Source organism: Pteropus alecto, unplaced genomic scaffold, assembly GCF_000325575.1.
Source record: "Pteropus alecto unplaced genomic scaffold, ASM32557v1 scaffold239, whole genome shotgun sequence".
NCBI lineage: Eukaryota > Metazoa > Chordata > Mammalia > Chiroptera > Pteropodidae > Pteropus > Pteropus alecto.
Genome location: NW_006494613.1, coordinates 2,209,015 through 2,227,233, shown reverse-complemented (window position 1 = coordinate 2,227,233; position 18,219 = coordinate 2,209,015). Strand labels below are relative to the sequence as shown.

Genomic DNA, 18,219 nt, shown 5'->3' with positions numbered 1-18,219 from the left:
CAGGTTTGGATACAATTTTCTACTTCCTGGGAAGATTTTCTGTCTCTGCCTGTGTCAGGAGAGGATTCAGGACCAGGAAAGAAGAGCTCAGGTATTGTCAATTTCTATCCACTATCCATGTTCTTCTAGATTTTTTATTCTCTTAAATAGCTCTTATGCATGTGTACCCACTTCTGCTTTCTAGAATTACCTGAATCCTGTTTTTCCATTCTTTGCTTATCTAATGAAAAGAAGTTGGAAATATTGTCTCCAATCAAAGTTTATTTAAATTTTTTTGTAACCAGATGGCCACAGTAACAAAAGTGGTCATGTGATAAATCCTAGATTAAATTTTAATTTGGGCTAAATTCTATAATAATTCCATTATCCTTATATCTATAGGAAGTTAAAAGTAATTCAGCGTCCATATTGTCTCTAGCATAGTTTATAACCAAGGGATGGTTGGCTGGTAGAATCTAAAAGAAATTCCTGTTTTAGAACATTAAGATTTATAAATTATGAAGGTTACTTTTCTTAGAAAAGCATAATAAAGATTTTATTCCAACCCTGTATGTTCTGAATTTCAGGAGAAAATAAGGTTTGGATTTTTGAGCTAGCCACACATGTGGGTTACAGATAACATTTTTCCAACAAACTGAGCTTTTTTCTTCCCTGGTTACGCTCCCCCACCCCCATGGCTGACATGAGGAGAAGGAGAAGGGACCAAAGGAAGAGGCAGAGGGATGTTCTAGACAGAGCAAAAGCAAACAGCATTATGCCTGTGAGGGGGCGGCATGGCCCACTGAAGTGCAGGTACAAGGCTCAAACCCTCTCAGCGGGTCAGTTACTGTTGCTTCTGGTCATTATTTGGCAGTGGAATGTGCAATGTGCCTTTTTTGGCAATGTCTTGAGAACATATTAGAAAGATTTATTTACCCTTTCAGTGGATTATTGTAGTTCATAAAAATGTTTTTGAAGAAGATTTAATAAAATTAAAACACAAATATTACACATTCAGTGCTAAAAAATGTTACAAAATTTAGTTTGATCAGATACACACACATATATACACAGAAACATACATACAATACATATAAAAGGCTGGAAGGTATACAGGAAAATGTTAACAATTATATAAGTAATTTAAATTATTTTTACTTATTTACAGCTTCCAAATTTTCTATCATGCACATGTGTTAGTCTTATTACCAGTTTTTAGAAATAGTCTAAAAGAACTAATGTATAAACAGGAAACTAAGCTTTATGTATTTCACTTGTCACAATATCTTCATTATGATTTTCATTTTCTCTTAATAAATATCTAAGGAATAGGGATTGCTGCTTTTTATTAAGAATTGAAAAGTTCTTCACAACAATAAATATCCCAGTTGATCACAAAGCTCTATGTAAGGACGTCACACACTAGGGCTTTCTTTGTACAGGCTAAATTTTACCATAAAAGTTATGAACAAAATTGGCTATTTATGAGCCTTCAGGAACATCTCCAAGATTACCAGAGTTATTGTGTGTGGTTGGACTGGGACTTTGAGAAAACTATAGTTGTAACTCTGAGGTGTGATGTTTTTTCAGGATGGAAGTGAAAGGCAGAGGAATCACCTGCTTGCTGGTCTCCTCCGCTGTGATCTGCCTGGTGGCCACCCCCGGAGGCCGGGCTTGTCCTCGTCGCTGTGCCTGTTATGTGCCTACAGAGGTGCACTGCACATTTCGGTACCTGACCTCCATCCCAGACAGCATCTCGCCTAATGTGGAACGTATCAACTTAGGGTGCGTGGGGGCCATTGTCTTGTCCCCCTCTCAAAGAGGGATTGTCACTAAAACACCTGTGACTTTGGGAGATTAACCACAATCATTGCAATAATATTTCTCTTCTGAAATGAGTGCGTCTTAAGTTTGTTAGAGCAATAAGAAAATTTTTCCTTGTAAACTTTTGCAGGGAGAAAGTTCTTCCAGAACCTGAAGTCACTCTGTGTAGGTTGAGGCCCATGACTGTAGAAAAGCTTTATTCTGGCTACATTTGTGCTGGAAAGTAAGATAGCTCATGTATAGAATTAGGGTTATAGTATATTAGTAAGAGAAGACAGAACAACTAGAAATGTCCTCCTACACCTAAAAGATATGTGTGAAAAGTCGGGTAGATCTTTTTTTAAGGCTCTTGGACTTTTTTCCATGAAAACTGACTTATTCAAAATGCTTTAAAAAATGTATACCTAATTAAATATACCAGAATGTGACTATACTTTAAAGGTTCATAAAAAACTGTGTATCTGAACATATGTGTAGTTGAATTTAATATCATTTATTTGACATAAGCGAGCACCTACTGTGCCAAACACATTGGATGGTACCGGAGATACAATGAGTAAGATATTATTCCCTTCTAGAAGCTAGGGGAGAAGACAGATATACAATGAGTACGATTTAATAAGAATCATAATAAAGCAAAGGAAACAAACACTACTAATAATAGCTAACATTAATTGTGTGCTTACTATGTCCTGGCATTGAGCTAAGCACTCTTCAGATATTTATTCGTTTAATCCCCATAACCTCTTTGGAGTAGGTTCTATTCTTTGCATTTTGTAGATAAGAAAACGCGCACAGAAAGGTTACTGATTTTATTCATGGTCTTACCACTAAGTGTCTGATTTCATAATCATGGCCAAACGAATTGGCTTCAGAGCCCAGGTTTCTTAACTACTATTTTATAATGATGAATTCCCCCTGAGAGAGTGGAGACCCGTTACAAAAGAATGGGCCAGGTCTTAACAGTGTTCACAAATAGAGAGGGTTAGAGTCAAGGCTTTCCAGCCTGAAGGAACAGCATATACAGGAAGGTTTGAAAATGAGAGGGAGTGTGGCATGTTCCTGGAATATGAATGAGGAGATGTAATGGAGACTGCAAGGACTGGGTAGAGGGTGGACCTTCTCTGGCATCTGATGAATTTCAATAATATTTCAAGCATTGGATTATCTTCTTAGAGCATAGATAAAATAAGAGAGACATACAGGCTGTGTGTGCGTGTGTATGTGTGTGTGAGTTGGTTTTTGCTTTGACATGTATAGTTGACAGGCTTAGCATATGCTTAGAATGACATTTTTATTTCAGGTACAATAGCTTGGTCAAACTGACAGAAACAGATTTTTCTGGCCTAAATAAATTGGAGTTACTGATGCTGCACAGCAATGGTATTCACACAATCCCAGCTAAGACCTTTTCGGATTTGCAGGCCTTGCAGGTAAGACCAGTGTGGGGGAGGGGCAGGGGAAAGCTGTAAGAGATACCTCCAAAAGCTGCCTGCTCTTACAGCATCCAAAAATCAACATTCTGTAAATTATTAGTAGACATCAAGGGAGAATGTCAAAGAACTGATTTCTTTTTAAATACAACAGCATGTGGAAATGAGAAAAAAAAACTCAGAGTTAAGTTTTCTCATACCTCAGGCTAGTAGGAAAAAAAAAAGCCCAGTGATTACTAAAACTTTTAAAATTGAATCCTGAAAGGCTAATTCTAGTCATATTCATCTGGGAACTGAATGTGGTTCCTAAAAATAAATTGCTATCTTAGACAGAAGTTAGCTTTCTATATAGCAATATACTTTTTTAGTTTCATTTTACTTATTTATTTACATGCTGCCTTATTCCAAAAACTTTAAAAAGTTATGGAGACTTTCAAGAACACGTCAGATATTGTGAGAATTATCACTCCAGTGAGAAAGTAAAAGGTAAAACAACTCTAAGGATAAGAACAAGGGAGCACAGAGAAATGTAGATGTATGATGAGTATGTCTGCTATAAGTAGGACTTGAGGCTTTTGAAAGCTAACTTACAATTCAGAAGTTATTAATTATTAATAAAAAACAAAACTATTCTTCAGGAAAGGCACAGCTATGTCTGATTTTAAATCAGAAAGACTATCTCCCAAAGCTCCTGATAGAGTACAATAGAAAAAGTCAGTAATATCCTTGTAAAAGATAAAATGCCAGTATGTATAGAACCTTTGACATCATACCAGTGCTGTGTAAAGGCATAAAATTCAGTCTAGGTATGGAATTCTGATGATTTGGCTTACTCAGGCTTTATTTGGAATGTATGTGTTCAGAGGATTAAATGAAATACATATCCTTCATGAAATTCCCCCACCCATTTAAACTCACAACCAGCATTTCAATAGATATTGAGGACTATTGAGTTTGAGATTGCACTCCCAGGTAATATTTGGGGCCAAAGCTCTTCTGTATTGCCAATTTAATTTTTTTTTTTTCTTACTAGGGAACTTGGTGTTCCGAAAAAGCACTGTCAACAGAGATGACAGATTAGGTCAAATCAGGAAAAAATGATGAGAAAGCATTGTTTTTACTAGCGTTTATTTTTCTTTTATTTTTGGGGAGAGAGAGTATCTTTATTTAAGTAACTGGAGAAAAATTGAAGAATACCCACACACTATTAAAACATTCAAAATTTGTTTATTTCAATTCAAAATCAGTTAAAATCATATTACTCATAACAGCCAAAAAGTGGAAAACACTCAAATGTTCATTAACTGGTAAATGGATAAACAAAATATGTTACATGTAATGAAATAGTATTCAGCAATAAAAAGGACTGAAGCACTGATACATGCTAAACATGGATGGGTCTTGAAAACATTAGGCTAATTGTAAAAAGCTAGACACAAAAAACCACATATTGTATGATCCCATTTATATGAAGTGTCGAGAATAGGCAAATCCATAGAAACAAACTAAATTAGTGGTTTTCTAGGGCTAGGAGGAAGAGGGAAATAACTGCTAATGAGAATCAGTTTTTATTTTGGGTGATGAAAATTTTCTAAAATTAAATGGTAGAGGTGGTTGCACAATTCTATGGATATACTAAAAACCACTGAATTGTACGTTTTAAAAAATGAAGTTTATGCCTTGAGAATCATATATCAATAAAACAATTATAAATATGAAGAATAAATTAAAATCAATATTTTTCTTAAGAAAAATTCAGGTTCAAGGAATCTTAAATTTACTCGAAATATGAAGATACTTAAAAAACTTATTATGGAAATTTTCAACTATATACAAAAGTAGAATAATATAATGAACCGCAGCACAGCATATCCCAGCTTCAATAGTTATCAACACATAACAAATTATTTCACCTGTATCTTCATTTACCTCTTTTCTACTTCATTGCATTGTTTTAAAACAAATCTACAATATCATGTTTCACCTATAAGTACTTCAATATAATCTCAGTTTCAAGGAATCTTTTAAAAATAACCACAATATTATTATATCTTACAATTTTAGCAATACTTTCTTAATATCCTCAAATGTTTGTCAGTGTTCTAATTTCCCTGGTATTCTCATATTTAATTTGCAACTAATTTGTTTGAATTAGAACTCAAACAAGATACACACATTACATTTTATTAATCTCAACATGTGGTTTATTGATATGTTTCTCCCTCTTGAAAAAATTCCTTTGACAAAATAAATGTGTTCTTTTTATTCTTAGGTATTAAAAATGAGCTATAACAAAGTTCGTAAACTTCAGAAGGACACGTTTTATGGCCTCAGAAACTTGACACGGTTGCATATGGACCACAACAATATCGAGTTTATAAACCCAGAGGTTTTTTATGGGCTCACCTTTCTCCGACTGGTGCACTTGGAAGGAAATCAGCTCACTAAACTGCATCCAGATACATTTGTCTCTTTGCGCTACCTCCAGATATTTAAGATATCTTTCATTAAGTACCTGTACTTGTCTGATAACTTTCTGAGCACCCTCCCTCAAGAGATGGTCTCGTATATGCCTGATTTGGAAAGCCTTTATCTTCATGGGAACCCCTGGACCTGCGACTGTCATTTAAAATGGTTGTCTGACTGGATACAAGAGAAGCCAGGTATCTGTACTGTTTATTTCTTTGTCTTTACGTAATAGAAGAAACCTGCCTGAAGGAGTTTTATCAGTAAGGGGGGAAGCTAAGGTAATTTAGCTAGAAAAAAAAATGAAGTCTAAATAATAATTCAGTGATAACTAATTCTCTTGATTCTTTAATGAACTAATCGTTCATTTTTTCAAAGGTCAACTATCAATCATTACTGGCTTTTGGCAAAATTGGGGAATAAGAGATGTGTGTGTTATTTTTCCCTATTTACCATGAGTCATAAAAACCCTTCCCTCTTCTTATCTTCCTTCAGTCAAAACACATGTTTTGGAGCTCTATTCAGGGTTCTATATTAGGTGATGGAAATACCAAGGTCAATGTCTCTGCTCTAACGAGGCTTCTAGAGGATTACAGATGAGCAAACAGACAATCAGGGTGTGAAATGTGCTCTGATGGGGAAATTAGAATTTACCATGAAGAAGTGAAGATCCATTCAGTCAACAAGTAGTTATCATAAACCTATGTACAAGATGCCACAGAGAATACAGGGATCCAAAAATGAACAAAACAGATTAAGGTCTGTGCCTTCGTGGACCTTACATTCTTGTGAGGAAATGGGCAAACAACTAATTATACTACTAATTATTAAAATCTGATTAAATAATTAAATGAATTAAGTCCTTAAGATGATAATTGAAAGAAATCCATTAATTTGGTTAGCAAAGAGGGATGGTCGTTGCTTTGAAAAGACTGATGGGAACTGCACTGCCATGTGTGGATGGATAAGTGGGAGGTGGAGTCACAGTCAGTTCTTTGGAGAGGTTTGGTTTGAGGGGAGGAGGAAAGGGTGTCAGGTAGAAATGTGCAGTCACGCAAGACTCTTCAAGCAGGAGAGAGATTTGAGCATGTTCAAGATGAAAAAAGATTGTTGAGAGGGAGAAGGTGACAATACTGCAGAAAGAGCAGATCATCAATTGAGCAAGTTTCTTAAAAAGTCTGGGGGGCACAAGATCCAGCCATAGCTGGAGAGATTTTCCTTAAGCGATAGGGAAAAAAAAGGACTAGCTGGGCATAGAGACAGGTGAGTTTCTGGGTGTGGTGGAGAAAAAAATGGAAACCATCATCTGATGGCTTTTCCTCCTTAGTGAAGTTGTAGGAGATGTGACCGAAGAAAGTGCTAACAAGGAGTCAAGGTTGGTAGCTTAAGAAAAGTGGAAAAAGTTTAAAGTTGCTGCTGTGAAATATAGATAAGTAGATTACACACATATATATAATCATATATAATCATATACATGTGCATATATATACAATCATATATGTATGTATATATGTACATATTGTAGTCATTTATTATAACTAGCCAGTCAAAAGCTTATCAAAAAACATTAGCTGAACATCGTGAGGTACTTTAGGCCAGTAGACACCAAGTTTGCTATCCAGGAGTTTAGAATCTTTAAGGTAAGTATGCTAAACACATAAAAAGACAATAAAGCTGTGAATGAAAACCATCAAATACTTATATTGAGGATTTAATTCTATAGGAGCTCAGAGTCAGTAAAAATTAACTTCTGCCCTGGATAAAGGGGAGAGAAATTAGTCTAGGGTATAAAAGATACACTGAAGGGAAAAGGAGGGATAAGAGAGAGGGAAACAGGTAGCATGTATTCAGTTTGTGCTTGGCATGGTGAAAGGTGCTTTCTTTTTAAACCTCACAATAACCCTCAATTTATAGATGAAGAAACTGAGGCTTTGAAAAGTTAGGTATCTTGGGCTAGTCATTTAGACCCTTTATGCCTCAGTTTTTCTCACCTGTAATATAGGAATAAAAATAGAGAAAGAATAATTAAAATAATACAAAGTGCTTAGCACAATGTATGACACAAAGTAAGCACTCAAATATAAGTGTTATAATTATTTTCATTGCCACTCATTTCGCACAGCTAGTAGAAAAGTAGAAACTCAAAGTCCAGATCTTTTTCTAAAATGTGTTTGGGATGAAGAAACTGCTTTGTACATAAAAGCAGATATAATAAGTTGCATGACGAGGGCAGTGAATGGCCCAATTTGCCTGGCATGGAGTCAGTATAGACTGGAAGGTGTTTTGAATCCAACTTAGGGGAGCACTGACTACTGGGCTATATTGTCTATACTTTATCCTGTAGAAAAAAAGGAAGATTTTATAGTGAAAGATTTTGAACACAGTTTCCCAATGAGATGCTCTTTAGGGATCTCCGATCTGTGAGCATTGGATAGGGTAGACTGGAGTGGGGAGAAAGAGGAGTCCAGTTAGGAAGTGCTCATGGTGGTTCATGTCTGGGGAATGATAGGTTGGAGTTTGAGTTGACCACACCAGAGTGTAGCTTCATAGACATCTAAAAGGCAGTAGGGGATTGAGTAGGGGTTTCTCAATACTTTCAAATGTCATGGAGAGATAAAGGAGAGTGAGAAATGAGAAAGAACTACTGGATTTCATGTGGTTGCTAGCTGGATTATAGGGGGAGGATGGTGAGCATATAGAGAACACTTATCTGAGAAATATAGCAGCGAAAAAAGAAGAGAAAGAAGATGACACCCACAGGAAGAGAACTGCATACCCAGAGAGAAAATGATTCTATGTTCAGTTCCTACAAGGTGTCAAACCTACTTTCCATTTTGCTGATTACATACTCTGGTAATAAAATCAAGCTAATATATTTTGTTAGCACTCAACATTTCATCAAGTGGAATATGCCACTGATTTTAAGACATTAGTTATTTTATGTACTAGAGTCTAGGAATTGGTAAACTGTAGCCCATGGGCCAAATCCACCCCTTAACAAGCTTATATAAATAGAGGTTTATTGGAACACAGTTATGCCCAGTTCTTTACATTTCATCTAATGCTGCTTCGATGTTATAGTGGTATAATCGAGTCGTTATGTCAGAGAACTATGGTACACAAAACCTAAAATCTTTACCATATGTCCCTTTACATAAAAAGTTTGCTGAGCCCGGCCTAAAGAACAAAGTCTGAACTCATTAGCCCTGCATGCCGGTCTTCCTAGCGTGCTCCTTGCCTATTTTAGCCTGATTTTCTTCCTTTCCAACGTCTCAGCTGCCCTCCCATCCCAGACACACCTAACGCTGTTTTCCCACCCCATGTCTGCTGCTTCTCTGCCTGGAGTGCTTTCTTTCCTTTTCTGGCTGATGGGCTCCCAGCCAGCCAGCAAATTCTGCTCAGTGCTCACCCTTTCTGGGAAACCTGGTTGCTCCTCCACCCGCCCCATCCATGTCAGAATAATTTCACCACTTCCGGTTTGCTCATTATTTTGTTCTTGAATGAATAACATTTTATAATACTTATTAGTATTACTTGCCCATTGCCTTTCCTATGTCTAATCTGTCTACCCTCAGAGGCACGTAGATTATGGCTAGAACATCATAGGGCCTCAAAAATTTTTGTTAAATTTATGTGTGGCTGCTTTTTCTATGCCTTTCTACATACGTAATAACTTCTTGTTTTAATGCCAAAGCGTAGTATAATCTTAATGAAAACATTTGAAGTGGCAAATTTAATATGTGTATTACCAGCAGTGCATGCAACTCAATTGAAGAGAAAATAAATAGCTGTGACAGTGTTTGTGTATGTGCAGGAAGTGGTAGCTCTATCAAGACTGCCAGCTGTTCAGCTGCTGCTATAAAACCCTTTCAATTGTAAGATGTATCTCAATTTATAAGTTAAAATGTGGAAGAACTATGGTTTTAGAATTAGGTCTGCCAGCCTGCCTCCCTCCCTCCCTGCCTGCCTGCAGTCCTACAGTCTTTCCTGAGCATCCAATAGCCAGGCCTGGGGACATACAGATGAACAAGCATGGAGCTTACAGTCTTGTAAGAAGACAACTAGACAAGTCATTCTAATGGTAGGTGATGAGGAGTAGAATAAGAGAAGTGAGAAGTAACAGAACATAAGGCAGAGAGCCCATCCAGAGGAAGTACTGTTCCAGCTGGGCCCTGAAGGATGTAAGTAGTTGGGCAGTGATAGAAGAAAGTGTGTCAGACAGCAAGAGTATGGGAAGTAGAAACAACAGCACATACTAGAGCCTGATAGGGCATGGCAGAGTTGAGGAATGTAAAGTATTTCTGTGTGACTGGAACCTAGAGTGTAGAAGGAGTGGAACTGACATGATCAGATTTGCATCTGAGGCAAAATATCTGATGGCCAGGGTCCGCTAACTCTGGTCCACATGCTAGCAATAAGCATATCAAGATATGAACATAATTCTGTGACAAAGTTTAATTAAGCCAGAAGTTTGCCCTGTTCTCTGCTGTAGTGGGAGGGTTCTGAGCCCTGGGTACTGATAAGTACGGAAAGGGTCACAGCTGGTTGGTTAAGTGGGGGACTAAGAAGAGGCCCTTGTGAGTGCTCAAAAGTTTGCAGGCTTGCCAGCTACTCCTCTGCATAGGTTTAGACTAAAATTTGCTGAAGAAAGCTGAATGGGCAGATCTATGTGGCATTACCTGTCATAGCAAAGTACATACTGAAGCATTTGAAGTCCTTGGTCAGAGGGACTTTCTTAAGCCTTTGAGGGGTACTGCACACATGTGGGAAGGTGACATGACTCTGTCCAGTCACTCTGGCAAATAAGATCTTCTGAGAACTACAGTGCTACTTTAACATGCTCTGTCCAATGCATGATATGGGAGTTACTGCATGGAACAGTGTGCAAGTCCCCAGCTGCTGCATTTAGAGTAAAGTAAAACTTTATACCTCTTACCAAGTATTTCAGTGACCATTTTTTAATTTTTTAAATAATTTTATTTTTCAGTTACACCTGGTATATAATATATTAGTTTCAGGTGTACAACATGGTGATTAGACATTTATATAACTTACAAAGTGATCATCCCAATAACTCTAGCACCTGACACCATACACAGTTATTACAATGTTATTGATTATATTCCTTATGCTGTATTTTATATCCCCATGGCTGTTTTTATTACTGCCAATTTGCACATCTTAATCCTTTCCTGTTTTTCACCCATCTTCCCACCCCCTCCCATCTGGCAACCAGCAGTTTATTCTATCTATGAGTTTGTTTCTGTTTTGTTTGTTCATAGAATGTTCTGCAGATTCCACATATAAGTGAAATCATATGGTATTTGTCTTTCTCTGACTTATTTCACTTAGCAAAATACACTCTAGGTCCATCCATGCTGTCACAAACGGCAAGATTTCACTCTTTTTTATGGCTGAGTAATATTCCATTGTATATATGTACCATATCTTCTTTATCCGTTCATCTATCAATAGATACTTAGGTTGCTTCTATCTCTTGGCGATTATAACTAATGCTGCAATGAACATAGGGGTGCATATATCTTTTCAAATTAGTATTTTGGGTTTATTTGGATAAATACCCATAAGTAGAATTGCTGGGTCCTTCTTTATCTCTTGCTATTGCCTTTGTTTTAATGTCTATTTTATCTGATATAAGTATTGCTGCCCCAGCTTTTTTTATTTTGATTTTCATAAAATATCTTTTTCTATACCTTTACTTTTCAGTTTGTGTCTTTTGATCTGAAGTAGATCTCTTGTAGGCAACATATTCTTTTCTTATCCATTCAGCTACCCTTTTGATTGGAGCCTTTATCCATTTACATCTAAAGTAATTCTTAATAGGTATGTAGTTATTGCCAATTTATTACTATTATTTTTTCATTTTTTCCCCTTTTCCTTCTTAAATAAGACTCTTTAACATTCCTTGTAATACTGGTTTGGTGGTGAAAAACTCCTTTGGCTTATTCTTGTCTGAGAACTTTTTATCTGTCATTTGATTTAAATGATAGTCTTATTGAGTAGTAATCTTGGTTGTAGGTCCTTGCTTTTTATTACTTTGAATATTTTGTGCCAGTCTCTTCTGCCCTGCAAAGATTCTGTTGAGAAATCAGCTGATAGTCTTATGGGAGCTCCCCCGGAGGTAAGTAACTGCTTTTCTCTTGCTTCTTTTGAGATTTTCGGTCTTCAACTTTTGACATTTTAAATATGATGTTTCTTGGTGTGGGGCCTCTTTGGGATCATCTTCTTTGAGACTCTCTGTACTTCCGGAACTTATATATCTATGTCTTTTGCCAGGGTAGGGAAGTTTTCAGTCATTATTTCTTCAAATAGGTTTTCAATTCTTTGCTCTGTCTCTTCTCTTTCTGGTATCCCTATGATTAAATGTTGATTTGCTCGATGTTGTCCCAGAGGCCCCTTAAACTATTCTCATTTTTTTAATCCTTTTTTTTCTTGTTGCTGTTCTAATTGGGTGTTTTCTGCTACCTCATTTGCCAAATCATTAATTCGATCTTCTGCTTCGCCTAATCTACTTTTGATTCCCTCTAATGTATTCTTCATTTCTGACTGATTCTTTTTTTATGTTTTCTCTCCATCTGTATGTTTCCTATTTCTTTGTTAAAGTTTTCACTGAGTTCATCTACTCTTTCCTTAAGTTCATTGTGCATTCTAATAACCAGTGTTTTCAACTCTGCATCTGGTAGATTGCTTGTCTCCATTTTGTTTAATTTTTCTGGTGTTCTATTCTTTCCTTTCATTTTGGACATGTTGCTTTGTATCTTCATTTTGGCTAACTCTCTGTTTGTTTCTATGTATTAGGTAGATTTGCTATGTCTCCCCATCTTAGCAAAGTGGCCTTATATAGTAGATGTCCAGTGGGGCTCTGTGTTGCAGTCTCCCTGGTCACCTAAGCTGGGTGCTCCAGGTTTGTCCCTTGTATGGGTCATGTGTGCCCTCATGTTGTAGTTGAGCCTTGATTGCTGGTGGCACATCAGTGGGAATATTGACCCTCAGGCTGACTAGCTACAAGGAATGGCCATGTCTATAGCAGAAGAGCTGTGTGAAGGACTGACTTTATGGAGCAGGACTCACTTTAGCAGGGCTCTGGTGCCTGCCCAGTCTGCTCTGTGGATGTATCATTTGTGTAGGGGGTTGTGTAGTGCTCTGGTATTGTCTGGAGCTGGCCACAGGGTGTGTTCATTCTGGGGCCTTCTGGGAGGGGCTCTGGTGCAGGCCAAGGTTAGCCACTGCATGTGCCTAGCCGGGGCCACCTAGTAAGAGCTACAAAGTGATCTGTAGTTGGTTGCTGCTTGTGCTGGACTTGAAGGTGCCTGAGAGAGGCTAAGCAGTGAATCGAGGATGGCTGCCACTAGTACTGATCTTGAGGCCACTGAGCAAGAGGTACGAGGCACACTGAGGCTAAATGTTGCTTGTTTGGGGTTTGTGAACCTTTGAGAGATTTTAGGAAAGTCTGTAGCATGAACTGAGACAGAATGTTTGTATGGAAAAGCCACAGGAAGTGGCTTTGGTAGGCTTGTAAGTTGGATGGGGTCGGGGTCTCAGGGAATCACCACAGCAGGTGAAAGGTCTTAAGCCAGGTTGATGGAGACTCAGATATGGTAGCCACCTGTGCCTGTGTGTGGGGAGGACTCAACAAAGGAACAACGACATCTTCCAGCACTTCTGTCTTATAGAAAACTGCTCTTCTAGCCCTTGCCCTGAAGCAGAGAGTTCAGTTCTTCCCTATTTATCTCTGGTACTTTTCAAGCTGTTACCTCAGTTTTGGAGCTCAGAGTGAGTAAGTCCCTCAGCAAGTAAGTCTGTGTGCTGACCCTTTAAGAGGAATGCGTGGGACTCCAGCCGTCTTTTCTCTCATTCAGCCACAATCTCTGCTGGTTTTCACAGCCAAAAATTATGGGGACTTCTCTTCCTGGCCCTGGAACCCCGGGCTGGGGAGCCCTGTGTGGGGCTGGGACCCCTCACTCTTCAAGGGGGGCTCTGCTGCTGTGATATCCCTCCCGATTCTTAACCGCCACAGGTGAGTGTGGAGCCTGCCCATTCTGCATCTCCACCCCTCCTACCAGTGGCTTCTTTGGTTCAGTTCGTCTTCAGGCAGTTCTCATGAATGGTTGTTCTGTAGTTTAGCTGTAATTTTGATGCAGTTATGCAAGGAGGCGAGCACAGCATTTTCCTATCCACCATCTTGACCAGAAGCTCAGTGACCAGCCATTTTAAATAGGTCACCAGAGCATTCTTTTTAAATGACCAAGTATGTGATGTTCAAATATCTGAAAGAGGCGGCTTCTATTATTTGGAAAGGTTTAGGCTGATCCTAGTGCTGCAAAACTTTCAGGCTTTGGATTTCACCAAAATGTCAGACCTTTAAAGGGCTGTCCCACTGTTTGGGTACAATGTTCTCTCTCCTCATTAAACCTGATCCTCCTCCAATAAGTCTATGCCTACCTCAATTAATCCAGTTACCAATGTCATACTGTGTCTTTCTTCACTCTTCCACTCAATCACTGTCCATGTTTGACCAAATTCTCAACTACTGATTGGTTCTACCCGCTTCGTCATCTCCTGCAACCATCTATTTCTCTTCATTCCTATTACTACTAAGCTAGACCAGGCCAAGAAACTTTGTAGCTTAATCATTGTTCTTTTGGATAATGGAAAGTGACTTGGATTTTTAATGATATCCAAGGGCTTATGAATGATAATTTATCAATCAAATTATCTTTTAAAGAACAATGAAGTTCTAGAACTCGTAAAACATTAAAACGAGCAAATAGAACTAAACTACTGTTAATAAAAAAACTAACAAACATAAGCATATCATTTTGTTTCCCCAGATAAGGAAACTATTTGTACAACCGATATTTACTGAGTAGCATCTATATATCAGACACTTGTTAGGCATGGGAAATACAACAGTAAACAAAACAAAATCTTTGCGTCTATGAATATGACAGAATATATAAACAATACATTTTTTAGAAATCAACCCAAAGACAAAAAAAGTAAGAAACTTTCTATTAAACACTAAAATTTCAAATAATTGTTTCAAATTATAGTAAAAGCTATTTTTTTCAAAATGCTCTTAATTCATAAAGAGGCCACAATTGGCAATAATTCAGTTGTCATTTTTCCTAGATATAATAAAATGCAAAAAAGACAGAAGTCCCTCAAGTCCTCAGCAATGTCCACTTTGCATGAACCCCAGGACCTATGAAGGCAAGCCCTTAGCAATGGTCCCAGCTGCAGGTTTCCTGTGTGTCAAGCCAACCATTGACTCATCTTTGAAACTGAAGAGCCTGACCATTCTGGAAGACGGTGGTTCTGTATCCATCTCTCCCCAAGACTTCATGGCACCCTTTGGCTCCCTCATTTTGAATATGACAGACCAGTCTGGAAATGAAGCTAACATGGTCTGCAGTATTCAAAAGCCTTCAAGTACATCATCCATTGCATTCACTGAAGAAAATAATGACTATATTGTGCTAAATACATCATTTTCCACATTTCTGATGTGTAACATAGATTACGGTCACATTCAGCCAGTGTGGCAAATTCTGGCTTTGTACAGTGACTCTCCTCTGATACTAGAAAGAAGCCACATGCTCAGTAAAACACCACAACTTTGCTACAAATATAAACAGGTAGCTCCTAAGCCCGAAGACATCTTTACCAACATAGAGGCTGCTCTCAGAGCAGATCCCCCTTGGTTAATGCAAGACCGAATTTCCTTACAGCTAAACAGAACTGTTACCACACTCAGTACATTGCAGATCCACTACTCCAGTGATGCTCAAGTCACTTTACCAAGGGAAGAGATAAGGCCAGTGAAACACAAATGGACCATGATTTCCAGGGATAATAATTCTAAGCTAGAACGTACTGTTTTGGTTGGTGGGACCATTGACTTAGACTGCCCAGGCCAAGGAGACCCCATCCCACATTTGGAATGGCTTCTAGCTGATGGGAGTAAAGTGAGAGCTCCTTATGTTAGTGAGGATGGACGAATATTAATAGACAAGAGTGGAAAACTGGAACTCCAGATGGCTGATAGTTTTGACACAGGTATATACCACTGCATAAGTACCAATTATGATGATGCAGATATTCTCACCTATAGGATTACTGTGGTAGAGCCCTATATAGAATCCTATCACAAAAATGGGGCTCATCATACCGTTTTTCTTGGTGAAACACTTGACCTTCCATGCCATTCTACTGGTATCCCAGATGCCTCTGTTAGCTGGGTCCTTCCAGGAAACACTGTGCTCTATCAGTCCTCAAGAGAGAAGCAGATTTTTAATAATGGCACACTAAGAATATTACAGGTCACCCAAAAAGACCAGGGTCATTATTGCTGTGTTGCAGCCAACCCACTGGGGGTCGACCTTTTGATTAACCAAGTTTCAGTTGAAATAAAAGGGCCAAGGCCAGTGGAGCATAATGTAGAAACAGATGGATCTGGACTTGATGAGTCCAATCCCACTGTTCACCTTAGGGACCCACCAGCTGCACAGCTCCCAACATCTGTTCCAATGGCAGGTGAGGCTGGAAAACAAGTCTCGAGCATAAGTAAGAAGCATAGCTATCGGGAGTTAATACACCGGCGGCATGGAGAGTCAACAAATCGACGTTTTAAGGAGCATAGGAGGCAGTTCCCTTCCTCTGCTCGGAGGATTGATCCGCGACACTGGGCGGCACTTCTGGAGAAAGTTAAAAAGAATACTATGCCAGAGAAGCGAGAAAATACTACAGCAAGGCCACCTCCACTTGTCACCCAACTCCTGAAAATACCTGGTGAGGAGGTAGACTCTTCAGGCATGTTCTCTCCAGATGAGGAATTTATGGCCCTGGCAACAGAAGTTCCCAATGTTCTGGCAAGGACAATGACTGCCAGTTCCAGAAAAAGGTCTGATAGCCCTGTGACAAGTATAATGTCTGGTATCGAAGTCTCCCCAATTATGAGTCCACAAATGCTACCACCTGAAAAGACAATAGGTTTCAAACTATCTACTACTACTAAAACTATAGCCCAGTCAAAGTACTTAAACTCAACTACATCAAGCAAAATGCAAGGCACAAACAACCAAAATTTAACCACTATCTTTCCTCTGCTACCGGAAACAACTCAGTTTCAGGATGCTGATGGCATCGAGAGAAGAGAGCATTTGCAAAGTACACCCACAATAACAGTGGGAACTGTGATTGAAGATGTCAATACCAAAATACTTAGTAGTGCTAACGGCAAAGCTGATATATTCTTAGGATCAGAAAACACCATGAATGGTCATCAGACATCTGTAACAGGAGGCAGTGAACCCAGGAGCAATCACTTCTATCCTCACAGTCCTCGAAAGCTTGGCACCTCAAGGCTCCCTTCAGGCCCACACACTGCTGCTCATTCTCGGTTACAGATTCCTAGAAATAGTACAGCTAGCATCCCACTGTCCAGACGCTTTGGAAAGAGGAGGAAAGTTTGGGGCAGGGGACAATTTATCAGTTCATATAGGACTCCAGTTCTCCGACGGCATAGATATGGTTTTGTGAAGACAACAGTCAGGGAGTCTTCTAAAGAAAGCACCACTGCATTTTCAGCTACACAGATCAACGCAGTGTGTCCATCCTGTTCTCCCAGAGAAGGGCTCACCACTGCTGCAGCTGCCTTGTCTTTCTCAAGTTCTTTCCCCACCACTCTCCCCAAAGCTGACATTGCCAGAGTCGCAGCAGCAGAGTCTCTAACTCTAGTCCACAATCCATCATTACTATTTGAGAACAAACTAAATGTAGATATAGAGAAAACAACACCCACAATAAAATATTTCAGTGCTGAAAGTACCCAAGTAACTCCAATTGGTACAGTCATGACTTATGCCTCAACATCTGTATCTATGGAAAAAACTCACATAAGAAATACTGGTTCTCCAAGTGTGTCTAACATCAGTGAAGCTGAAAGTGATTCAATGATTATATCTCCACTTCCAGGTCCCACCACCAAGACATCTCTGCCTACTACTATAGCCATTACAACATTTTCAAGAAAGAAAATTCCTTGGCATCAGATGTTTGGAAATAACTATATCCAAACAGAGAGATTAAAGAATCAGCATAAATTTGGTTCACAAAAAAGCACAGCCACGGTGCTTCCTAAAATATCTACAGCTTTACCCACAGATAAAGTTTCCCCCTTCCCCTTCACAAAACACTCAGCAAATGTGGTGCAAATTCCATCTGTAACACTGGCTACAACTCACCACAGTAGCATCGAAACACACAATCCTATGAGTCTTCCCACAGTGAAGGAGCTGCCTTTCCCACCACCTGTTTACCCTACACTTCCTGGTATCTCAAGCAAGGAATCAAGTACAAATTTCATATCAATGCAAACAGCCACACTGACAACTCCTCCTACTGCCCCTGCATCTGTCAGTATCAATAAAACCCAAATAGCCAGACCTAGGACACAAAAAGTACAACACAAAAAGGAGCCTCAGAAGAACAGGAA

General features: G+C 38.8%; 1 protein-coding gene across 1 annotated transcript in view; it reads left to right on the top strand.

Annotated features, from left to right (window-relative positions):
• The first annotated feature begins 1,570 nt into the window (after positions 1-1,570).
• IGSF10 (immunoglobulin superfamily member 10) overlaps positions 1,571-18,219 on the top strand; it is a 23,811-nt gene continuing 7,162 nt past the window's right edge. The window contains exons 1-4 of the mRNA XM_006926224.1: positions 1,571-1,764; positions 3,107-3,236; positions 5,509-5,899; positions 14,856-18,219. Coding sequence (XP_006926286.1) covers positions 1,571-1,764; positions 3,107-3,236; positions 5,509-5,899; positions 14,856-18,219 — 4,079 coding nt within the window. The remainder of the gene's footprint in view (positions 1,765-3,106; positions 3,237-5,508; positions 5,900-14,855) is intronic.